The sequence below is a fragment of the Sarcophilus harrisii genome, chromosome 1, assembly GCF_902635505.1.
Source record: "Sarcophilus harrisii chromosome 1, mSarHar1.11, whole genome shotgun sequence".
Taxonomy (NCBI): Eukaryota; Metazoa; Chordata; class Mammalia; order Dasyuromorphia; family Dasyuridae; genus Sarcophilus; species Sarcophilus harrisii.
In genome coordinates this window covers 535,307,568-535,319,932 of record NC_045426.1, presented here as the reverse complement: position 1 = coordinate 535,319,932, position 12,365 = coordinate 535,307,568, and the positions used below count along the sequence as shown (strand labels likewise).

At 33.4% G+C, this 12,365-nt stretch overlaps 1 protein-coding gene across 6 annotated transcripts in view; it reads left to right on the top strand.

The window, feature by feature from the left end:
• The window catches only part of CARMIL1 (capping protein regulator and myosin 1 linker 1), a 344,450-nt gene that overhangs the window by 137,582 nt on the left and 194,503 nt on the right, over positions 1-12,365 (top strand). For all 6 annotated transcript variants that reach the window (XM_031946771.1, XM_031946768.1, XM_031946772.1 and 3 more), the window contains exon 3: positions 9,553-9,603. In XM_031946771.1, coding sequence (XP_031802631.1) covers positions 9,553-9,603 — 51 coding nt within the window. The remainder of the gene's footprint in view (positions 1-9,552; positions 9,604-12,365) is intronic.

The following is a 12,365-nucleotide window of genomic DNA, read 5'->3' as shown; positions in this document are numbered from 1 at the left end:
TAAAGTTCAGAATTTTGTTTTGAAGGAGAAAGTTTGAGCTTTCACTTTTGATTTGGTGTGTCCTTGTGCTCAGTATGAGCAGGGGTGTTTTAGGCAAGAGCATTTTTTAGTTTAGTAACTTTTGAAAATTTACCCTTCCAATAAATACCTGAATCAACAACCTCTTAAAATAGTTGCTGGCCAGTGAAAGGCATAATTGGCTAAGATTCAGTCAGGCTTAATATTGCTTCCCCAGACCCTAGGCTTGAATTCCTTTTCTGTTGTGTCTCTAACTAAACAAATGATTTTGACCAGTCTCCAACATTCAAGGGACATTATGTACTATTCTTTAAAAACATTTTAGTTTTTTTAAAAGAAAATTCACAGTTAAGTATAAAACATAATATTATGACCTTCTTAGTAGAAAGGAGTTATTTTGATAACCCATAGTTTTGTAATCTGTTTAATGAATTGTAAAAATGAATTTCTGTAATCTCAGCCTCATTTAGTTCATCAAAAAACTGGCAAAATGTTATTCATATCACAAACACTATATGTTCATTTAAACCAACTAAAATTAAACTGGTGTTTGTTTTTTTCTGTCCCCTGTCAACACTCTCTAGAAGTGTACTTGTTTATAGTTCCCATCATAGGATGGATATGTAGATCATCTTGCCCACTTGCTCATTTTTTTCCCCATGAGAAAAGAGAGAACAGCATTGAAAAGCAGATAGAAAAAGGGAAATTTTGTTTGCAAGAGGCAATGTTCACTAAAAGGAGCCTCGGAAAGAAAAGGAAGGCCAGCCTGCTAATGGTTGTTCATTGCCATTGCATTACAGATATATGGGGAGAACATGTATTGAGATTAGTTGGTGAGTCTTATTACATAGCAGATCTCCTACTCAATTAATTATTGATGTGCTTATTGTATAATGATGTCAGAAAGGTGCCTTATGGTTTTCTTTCATTTTAAATAAATTGTTCTGTACCTGTTATAGGTAAGGCATTTAGGTGATATAATTAATTCAGAACCAGAGTTGGAGGCAGGAATATCAGAGTTCAGTCTCTAAGTCATTGGGACAGCTAAGTATTACAATGGGGTAGAGCAAGGGCCTGGAGTAAGGAAGATGAAGACTCGAGTTCAAATATGACTTCAGAAACTTACTATCTGTGTGACCCTAAGTTAAGTCACTTGATCTGTTTGCCTTCATTTCTTCAGTTCTAAAATGAATTGGTAAAGGAAGTAGCAAGAAAACCCCAAATGGGATCATAATGAGTGGAGTTGAAATGACTGAATATCAACAGTAAGCCTCTAAGTTCAAATCTGGTCTTAGACAATTACTAAAGGCAAAGTTTCTTAGACTCTATTTCAGTTTTGGTTTTTTTATCTGTAAAGTAAGTATAATAGTAGTATCTGCTTCAGATTAATGTAAGGATCAAATAAGATAATATAAAATACTTCATAAATTGCAGATGTTTATTGGATTGCTTGCTGTCTACGGGTGGGAGAGGAGCAAGAGAGGGAGAAAAATTTGGAACACAGGCTTGAATGTTAAACTATCTTTGCATGTATTTTGAAAATAAAAACTAATGTTTTTAAATAAATAAATAAGAATTCAGTATTAGAAATATTTCATAAGCCTTAAAGCGCTATATAAATGTTCATTGTTGTTATGTTAAAGAATTTAAGGTCTGTTTATTGAATTCTGTTGCTATGAAAAGCATAAATGAAGTAGAGTAGCAAAAAGTTGGTTACCATTTAAAAAATTTTCATTTTCTTAGTGTCATTCTGCATTCTCTCAGTCATGATGCCCTTAGCATCCTACTTTCTCTCAGTCAAAAAGCTTCACTTAAGTTTCTTTTAACCTAAATTAGAGGTTATTAATATTTTTTGAGTCATTTACCCTTTTGGCAGTCCAATGAAGCCTATAAGTCCCTTTTCAATCATATTTTTAAATGAACAAAACACAGAAGAGTAAACAATTAAGCCTTGATTTGATTTTTCTTGTGCAGCACAATAAATTAAACCAATTCTATTAATAGTCATAAAAATATATTTATAAAACCTCCCAAAAACCTAAGTTCATGGGTCCCATGTTAATAGTCCATGGCTTAAATGGTAATGCCAATTAAAAAAAATTAAATTCCAACAATCCTGAATTACAATGAAGGAAAATTAGGCAGAAATTATAACATTTTCTCTACAAATTAGAAGAAGAAAGTTATTATTTTTTTTTTTTTTTAAAGTGCTTTTCAGGGGCTAAGGCTTGCTTCTTTTATTGTTCACCTAGTAAGGGAATTTAGTTTAATTCCCCCTCAAAAAGGGCAAGAGACTAGGGGATTTGAAACCATGGGATGATAAGAATTGTGTTCAGATGAACCTAAGAAATAATCCAGTTGAAATTATTCTTTTTCCAAATAAGATAGAAGAGGACCAGAAAGTTTTAAGTGATTGATAGAAAACGACCTAAAAAAGTCAAGATTCAAACTCCTCGTCAGACATTCTTTTGTTGTATAACACACTTTTGTTCCTAAAACTTTGGCTTAACCTTGGTTCTAATATCATTATTCTTTTAAAGATTTTGTTTCCTTTTGAATAATTTATTATAATTGTGACTTAAATTTTTAAAAAGTATCTTAAGGTATGTCAGGTTGTTTCTTTATAACATTTTATGATAAGTAGTCCAAGTATTATCCCATTTCATAGATGAAGAAACTTGAAACATTGAGGCTATGACTTTCAACAGCTAGTAAATGCAAAATAATACAAAATATAAATTAATATAAACATAATATAAAATAATATAAAAATATAAACAATTTACCAATTGATTAACAAGCTGGTACAAAATTATTAATTTGACTTGAGTGTAGTTTCCACTTAGTATTTTTTCCATTTACATAATTGTCATAATGTGATTGATTTCCCTCTGTTTTATTCACTCTTAACTCCCTCTAGGACTTTAGGTGAATCATTTAATCTTTAGGCCTTAATTTTTAAGGTGAGTCATTTTACCTCTAGGTCATGGTTTCTTCTTTTGAAGAGTAAAGAGTCTTTGGGATGAGCTACTTTTTTTTCTTTCCAAGAAGCTGCATTTATATGAAAGAACTGCATGATACAGATAGGGATTAGGACTTAGTGGATAGAATGGATATGATATCAGGAGGATCTGGGTGGGAATCATTCCTCAACTAATTACTGTTTATAAGGTGCTGGACAAGACTCATAAACTCTCTGAGCCTTAGTATTTTCAACTTTAAAATGGGGATAATGACATCTACCTCACAGAGTTATAAGGATCAAATGAAATAATGTGTAAAATGTTTTGCAAACTTTAAGGGCTATATGCATGTAAACTATTATTATGGAATCTCTTTATATTTTCTCCAATTATAATAATAATAGCTCACCCTTATGTACAACTTTTAGGTCACAATTATGATCTATATGATCTAAACCTGGAAGGAAGGCTATAGGATCATCTAGCCCAATTCCATCATTTTATAGATGAAGAACTGGGGTCCAAAGTGCTTAGTTAAGCAACTTGCCCATGAAAACATATAATGCCAAAAATCATAGCACTCAAACTCAGGACCTCTGATTCCAAATCCAAAAATCTTTCCGCCAACCAAATCATCACTATCTGACAAATTACAAAGTATTTTATATACATTATCTCATTCAATTTTGATAATGCACTATGTAGTAGGTACTATATTTATTATCCTCATTTTTGCAAATGAGAACAAATGAGACTCAGGAGTTAAGTGAATCACTTATCACAGTGACAGTCTTTGAACAGAAGTCTCTCTCCCTCCTCAAAGTCCAGATCTTTGTTTAAAATTCTATCTATCAATCATTAGTCTATCTTCCATCCATCTTGTCCTGTCATCTGAAGTTAAATAATTTTTGTTTTGATGTATGCTCATCTAAAACATGCAAACAAACTCTTGACAAATTGTGATCTAGTGAGGTGATTAAGCAAAATAACTTAAAAGAGATTATGAGTTCATTGAGCTTTATAGTTTCATAATTGACCAGTTTCCTGAGTTATTTTTAACAAAATGGCACAAAGTTGAGTTTAGTTTCTATTTAATATTTTCTTTATTTACTTAATCATCATAGTGTATGTTGTTGACTTCCTTCTGTTTTTTTTTTTCATTCTCTATCAATTCATGCAAGATTTCCTATATTTATTTAAATTCTTCACATTTGTCATCACAGAGGATACAATAATGTTGTGTAATACTTATAATCCACTTATGAGGCCTATTATTTTGTTTCCAACTTTTTGTAATTATAGTGTTGTTATGAATTTTTTTGATGTACTTAATGTCTTTTCTTCTTCTCAATAGCCTCCTTGGGCTATAAACCTAGAAGTAAGAAGGATTGCTGGGCCAAAAGCTATATACTGTTTTGTAGCTTTTATAAGTTAATTTTAAATTCCTTTCTAAATCAATATGACTAATTCATAGCTTTCTTAGTAGTGAATTAGTATAGTACCCCATTTTGCCTCTGGCTGGTGCTAACTTACTTATATTTAATAAAACTTCATAGAGTGAAAGTCAGACCATCTTGTACTTTTCCTTAACCCTGTCCCATTCAATAAATTCTATTGACTCCTAATTATATTTAAAGCCAAATATAAAATCATCTGTTTAGCTTCATAATCTTCCATCTTTTTTAGCTTCTTACATCTTATTTCTTTGTTCTAGTGACAGTTCCTCATGCTGTCATTATTTTTACTTTACAGATGAGGAAATTGAGGTTGAAAATGAGTGATTTGCTCAATTTCACATGGCCACTTCATGTCTGAATAAGCAGAATGAGAAGGATCTGGGGAGTACTTAAAGCTTTTTCACGCAGTGAAGACACCGAGGTCATACACTTGACCCCTAGCCATCTCCAGTCCTCCTGATGTTTGTCTTGCCACTATCCTTAGATAACTCAGGAAGAGAGAGTGAAGCCTATGACTTTGTCCTATTCTGTTTCACTTAAATTCAATTTATACAGGAGAAATCAAGACATCACTTCATGTCATTTTGGTCTTCAAAAACAAAGGACAAACAACAATATCAATTTATAGAAGCCGCCTCAGTCAGAAGACCAGCATATAATTATAAGATCTTAGAAGGACATAGGTATACATATGGCCTAGGAACAGTAGAGAGTGTCCAAAGGAACTCTCATAATCTTCTTCTATTAGCATATTGATAAAATTGTTTTTCAGATTATATCTATGGGTCAAGCATTTTGCTGGATACAAAACTTGCTGAGTTTTAGATAGACAAAATGATTCCAAATCTTATAAAATGGTATGCAAACTCCATGTGGTTATACTTGAAAACAATATTTTGGAAGGAACTGTACCTTTTTTTCTTTGACCTTTGATCTGTTTCTCAAAACAATTCAGAAACTATTTAATAAACATCACTTGAAATTGAAATACTGTACTCAGTGCTATGAATATGTATATGGGAGACAGTACAGTTCCTACCTTCAAGAACCTCAGTTTTCTGGGATACCAGACATGATCACAAATAATCATCATACCTGAAATAATGTCATAAGAACATAGAAGAGATGATATATGAGAGAATTTGAAGAGGGAATTCATTTTCTTCACCTTGAAGAATCTGGGAAGCTTTTGTAAAGGAAACGATTTAGGTTTGAAGGAAGAATGAAGTCAGAGGGATGGTGGGTTATTTCAGAAAGAGTCTGATGGTTTGTTTTTGTGAATACATGGAACTGGGAGAATAAAGATTGAGACTGAGAAATAATCTGAGCATATATGTTTTGGAGAGATGGGAATCACCAACTCTGTTTCTTCTGGTGCCTTACCCCCTCTGTGCTTTCCAGATCCCTGGCAATGTCATCTCAGTGACCTATGGTACCTGGAACCTTCTGGTGTACCCCTCTACTATATTCATGAGAACTTTCCAGCTTTTCCACCTTTCCTGGAGCTGAACTTTCTCTCTTTCCTCCAATTATAGTTGGGTTTCTTGAGAAGAGAAACTGTCATAAATTTCACTTATTGTATCCTCAAAATCTAGCCCAACATTTGGCATAGAGTTAGTGCTTGAAAAATGCTCATTCATTCACTGTCAAGTTATTGAAGATTTTTGAGAAGAAATGTGATATGATCAGTCATTTGGCTATTGTATCACCTTCTTTATCAACTATTCCTTGTCTTTAGTAATTTCTGATAGTAATTCCATGAAATTTTCTACAGCATTGCTTTTAGATAAATGTATATAGATCTCTAGAGAATCACTTCAGTTCAGCATATTTTCTGACCGAAATGAACAAGACTTTTGTAGATAGGTATAAGGACACAGAAAATCAAGTGATGGTCACAAAACATTTTGCAAGCTTGTTAACTTTATGCATTTTGTATTATATATTACACAGGTGTTTTAACTCCCACACCTACTTTTAAATTTCATCTTTTTGGAACTCTACGGATTTTCTGGTTGTTCTTTTATGACATTGGAATGGAAATGAAATATTCCCAGAATGACACTGTAGAATGTTATAATAATATGGATATAATGGGAGATTAGTTTAATTCTCTTAGACCTCATATCATACTTGATAAAGTAAGGATTCAGGGCAGCTAAGAAGTGTAGTATAGTGTAGGGTAGAGCACCAGCCCTGAAGTCAGGAGGACCTGAGTTCAAATGTGACCTCAGTCATTTACCACTTCCTGGCTGTGTGACCCTAGGCAAGTCACTTAACCCCAATTGCCTCAGGAAAAAAAAAGATAAAGTAAGGATTCAGAGAAGTTAAGCAATTTCACTTAAGAGTTCAGGGAAAAGCCAGTTTTTGTAGCTTCTCACCTCATTTTCAGTTTGATGTTCTTTTCATATGTCATATGTTGCTTGTCAGTCAATCAATCAACATTTTTTTTTCTCAATAGTATTTTTTCCAGTTATATGTAAAGATAGCTTTTAATATTTAATAATATTTTATTAATATTTATTTGTGTAAAAGTACCTACTGTGTGCCAGATACGATGCTAAGAATGAGAATACAAGAGATCCAGTCTTTAAGGAGTTTTCAGTCTATTTCCTCTCCTGACTTAAAATGTATTCAAGTATATGTGTTTTCTCATTTCCCCTTCATCTCAAAGATGAAAAGTAGTTCAGGGGTCATTTCATTCAATCAGTATAAGAATCCCTTAACAGCTAGATGTGTACTGAAGAATAATACTTCATTCTAATCATTAGGAAGTATTTGAAAGTTGAGTTAATCAAAAGACTTTTTAAGCTTAAATTTTATTCTGAAATTAACAAACAATAAGTAAAAGGGACATTTCCATATATACAGAAGAAAAGAAAAAAAGTTCTTTTCTTTTAAGTATATTAATTTCAACCTGTAGCTTTCAAAGGTATCCTGCTTGCCTATACTTCTTTTTAGACTTCTCTGTTCTATTTAAAAAAAAAAAAAAAGATATCCAAGTGATCCTTATTTTTCCTCTACTCTATTCTCATTTCAGTTTATCTTTCTGCCCTTCCAACAGAATATCTGAGTTGAAATCCATTCTCAGTGTAATCCAGAATAATTTATTCAACCTTCCGTTCAGATTGCTATGAGGTATAAGAATATTTGTAAATGATTTCATGTAGTTCCTGACACATACAAAGTACTTAATAAATATTGCCTCCTTTAACTTCCCATCAGGCGAAAAATCCTTTATAATAAATATGCATGGTTAAGCAAAACAAATCCCTATATTGATAATGTCCTAAAATGTGTATTTTATTCTGCTTCTTGAATATAGTATCTCTGTCAGGAGGTCAAGTAGTGGGCTTCATCATCAGACCTATGGAAATGTAGTTGATTGTTATACTGTTCTCAAGTTTTTGAAAAGTTGTATTCTTTTTAATGTTATTCTACAAATCATTCTCTTGGTTTTGCTCAGTTCACTCTGCCTCAGTTTCCATGGTGCAATAAAATTCCATTTCATGTGTAGTATAATTTGTTTGGACGTTCTTAGCATATATTTATTAAATACTGTGTGGTGGGTGCTGGCAACAAAAACAAAACAAAATTTTGCCCTCAAGGAATGTTCTAATGGTGGTCCAGGAAAATAGCTTGCACATTGTCTCATTTCTTTCTTACCTTGCCTTAATCACTGAGACCAGTTAAAGACCTTAGTTTATGGAAACTGAATGGATGTCCATCAGTTGGAGAATGGCTGAATAAATTGTGGTATATGAAAATTATGGAATATTACTGTTCTGTAAGAAATGACCAACAGGATGATTTCAGAAAGGCCTGGAGAGACTTACACGAACTGATGCTGAGTGAAATGAGCAGGACCAGGAGATCATTATATACTTCAACAACAATACTAGATGATGACCAGTTCTGATGGATCAGGCCATCCTCAGCAACGAGATCAACCAAATCATTTCTAATGGAGCAGTAATGAACTGAACCAGCTATGCCCAGAAAAAAAACTCTGGGAGATGACTAAAAACCATTACATTGAATTCCCAATCCCTATATTTATGCACACCTGCATTTTTGATTTCCTTCACAAGATAATTGTACAATAATTCAGAGTCTGATTCTTTTGTACAGCAAAATAATGTTTTGGTCATGTATACTTATTGTGTATCTAAGTTATATTTTAATATATTTAACATCTACTGGTCATCCTGCCATTTAGGGGAGAGGGTGGGGGGGGTAAGAGGTGAAAAATTGGAACAAGAGGTTTGGCAATTGTTTTTTTTTTTTTTTGGCAATTGTTAATGCTGTAAAGTTACCCATGTATATATCCTGTAAATAAAAGGCTATTAAATTAAAAAAAAAAAAAAAAAAAAAAAAAAGACCTTAGTTTAAAAAGACCAAGGTTTCCCACTGCATTCAGGGTTCTGGAGGAGAAACTAAGGCAGGTGACCTTGCACAACCCTTCTTCAAATCCAGTTCACTTGTATGTCATGGTCATTTTTGAGAAGGAAGGACTAACATGCACACAATAAATTAAATACCATGTCATTTGAAGAAAGAGGGAGGGCCAAGAACTGGGGAGGAATCATGAAAGGTTTCAGAGTAAATTTTACCCTTCTAGCTTTTGATTATTTCTGATTTTGCCCTCTGGCGACTGGTAGAACAAGTCTGATCCCATTTTTCCTTCAAATAATGGAAGATAACTATCAAAATAGCTCTAAGTCTTCCCATTTACAAGCTAAACATCTTCCTGTACTTTAATGTGCTCCTCTTGCTCCTCACTGTCCTACTCCTTATATATACTGAGAGATAGCTAAATGGTACTTAGTACCTCTGTGACCCTAGGCAAATCATTCAATCTCTTTTCTGCCTCAGTCACTTACCTCCCCACTTTCCTATTGCTGTGTAGAACAAATGAGGTAATGTTTGTAAAGGTCTTAGCATAGTACTTCGATATAGTAGGCACTTAATATTGCTTGTGGTCTCTCTTCCCTTCTTATGAATGATAATTTACTTTATGAAGAATAAATATTATGAGTTACCCAAAGAATAACCATTAGACTTTTGGTGAAGTTCTCTACTGTTCCTTATATTTGTTTTCTTCTAATTTATAGGTGCTTACATCATGTCGGGCCTTTCTTGTGACAGCTCGAATTCCCACCAAGGTAAGTAGTATTTATATCTTAACATTTATCTCTCAGTTGTTAGTCAATCAGTTTTAATTTAGGACTAGAAATGCTTGTCCTTTTCCTTCAAAAAAAAAAAAATACTAAACAGGATTAGAATAGATTAGTCTTTCCAAATTATTTCACTCTCCTTACCTACTTTTCTTTTTTTCCCCTAGAAGTGGCTCCAGTAAAAATAGGCATTTTTGAGACAAAGTTTGAGTGTTTGGCTTTTAGTGTCTGTTTTATTCCTCTACTTTTCACTTTGTTATCCTAATCACTTTTCTTTCTTTACTCTCTCAACTAGCACATGATTTCGATTTCTCTTGTCTAACTTTTGCTCGGAAGGGGAACTTATAGGATTGTAAATGATGTGCCAGTGATTTGTTTTCTTTAAAATGTTCCATGCCTCCTACAAAATATCATAGATCATTTACATTTCCTAAAAGAATTAATCTCCTCTCCTCTCCCCTCTTCCCTTCTCTCTTCCACAGGCTCTCTCCCATGTCTTCAACCCCCCTTCTATACCCTGTATCACTTAGAATTAATCTAAAAAACAAAAGTCTTGAATTTTGCTGGACTTAAAGAATCAGGAGAAACCTGAATTCAAATCACACCTTTGATGATTACCAACTCTTTGACTATAGGCAAATCACTAACCTTTCTGAATTTGTTTTTTCATGGATAAAATCTTAGTTCTAGCTCCTGATTCATAAGATTGTTGTAAAGATCTAATGCAATAATATGCTTTGCATATTCAGTGGCAAGATCAATTCCTGCTGCTATTATTATTGATAGAATGAGAAGCAAAGAAAGTATAATGGATAGAATGTTGAATTTGGAGTTTAGAAGACCTGCCTCTTAATACTTGCTATGATCATGGATGAGTCATCTAACCTGGGCCTCCATTTTTTCATTTGTAAAGTGAGATGAGTGGACTATATCAGTGGTGCAGGGACACTTGAAAGCCCCAGACTCTTTTGGAGGTTCTGGGAGGTTAAAATTATTTTTTATTATAATACTATCAAAATGCCTTAGTTTCTAATACAATAAATATCAATAGATATAATCCACACTCAAAAAAATTCTTGGAGAGGGAAGTTTTCATTAATTTTTAGGATTATAAAGGATTTGATCCTGAGGCCAAAAAGTTTGCTAACTATTGGCTCTACATCTGTGACTGTATTAATAGGCAATTATATCCATGAGGAATTCTAAGCTACATAAGGGCTTCATTTACTCTGAATGAGAGGAAGGGTTAATTTTTACTTCAGGGAGAAAAATGGACTAAGTAACTTTTAGACTTACATTTCCCCTCTTTATATCTTGTGATTTTTCTTTTTTTCTTTTTCCCTATTGAGAAAGTCACTTATAACCAATCTACCCCCACTCCCCCATTTATGTATGTGCATATACATATGTGTATATCTTTATTGTCAGGTTGGATTATATCTTTATTGTCAGTTGTAGCCAACTCTGTGATCCTCTTTGATCCTGTTTGAGGTTTTCTTGGCAAAGATACTGGAGTGGTTTGCTATTTTCTTCTCTAGCTCATTTTATAGATAGGAAACAGGCAAACAGAGTTTAGTGACTAGCCCAAGGCCATTCAGGTAATAAGTGTCTAAGACCAGATTTGAACTCACAAAGATCAATCTTCCTATTATCAACAAGCTGAGTGTTCTATCTATTGCCCCATCTATGTATATAAACCTATTTCTTTGTGCATTTGTGGAATTAGCAGCCAGCTTCCTCCATTTCCTCTGGCTATATCTTGCATTCATTTTCCTTCAAGTATCATATTCAGTTGTATTTAAAAGTTGCTCCAAGGGAAATTTTTTTTTTTCTTTTCTCTATTCACCTCATTAAAAAAAAGATATCTATAGAGCAAACATTTTATTCTAGTCAAATCTGTCTGGAAGACCTATACATTTTAAAACTTTTCTGGATGGTTCAGGGTTCTGAAGAATGCTGAGAGAAAAAAGGATTAAACATTAAAGAATTATGCTACTGGTGAAGATTCTATTACAGAACAGAATGTATGAGTTTTAGAAAAGAGTTCAGTGGTCTTTTGAACCGCAGTTTCTTGAAAAATGTGTTCACGTTAAATAAAAATGTTACTGACTCTTTGGAAAGTATATTATATATATTTGCCTTGATCATACTTCACTTCCCCTGTTCCCTGTCTTGTTCCATTTTTGCTGTGTCCCCGGGCCTTTCAATGTGAAATGTCTTGCAACCAGCTAGGCAGAATCAGCTATGACATTACCTTTTAAGCCACTAGAGATGTCATGAATAAATCGTGGAGTCTTTTTTTTTCCCACAAAGTGAGTTTCATGTTTTCCCCAAGGGGTGGACAGCTGTCCATATGCCCATCTCAGATTAACTCTCTTGCTTAGTAGCTATTAATTATCAAGTATAACTATTTTAGCTGTGAAGACACATGAGTATATTCCAGAAAATTGATGTCCAGCTATATGAATTTATTAGTCTTTTATTCTGCAAAAAGAGGCAACAGTTCCTAGTGACTTGAGGTTCGCTTTCCTGTCAGCTGAAAATATCTTGAACCATATTGGTCTTATTTCATGAGTCCTTTTCTTGAAGGCCCTGTAGTGATTCTTCCTTGTTTGCAGAATCAAGTTATACTAGTTTTTGCCCTTTATTTGTCTGTACTTAACCTCATTATTTTCTTCTTTGTTTCCTATCTGCTTTCTTTGAGTCATCTGCTCCTCTATTATTGATCTGTCTTTGGAATTTCTGTAGTA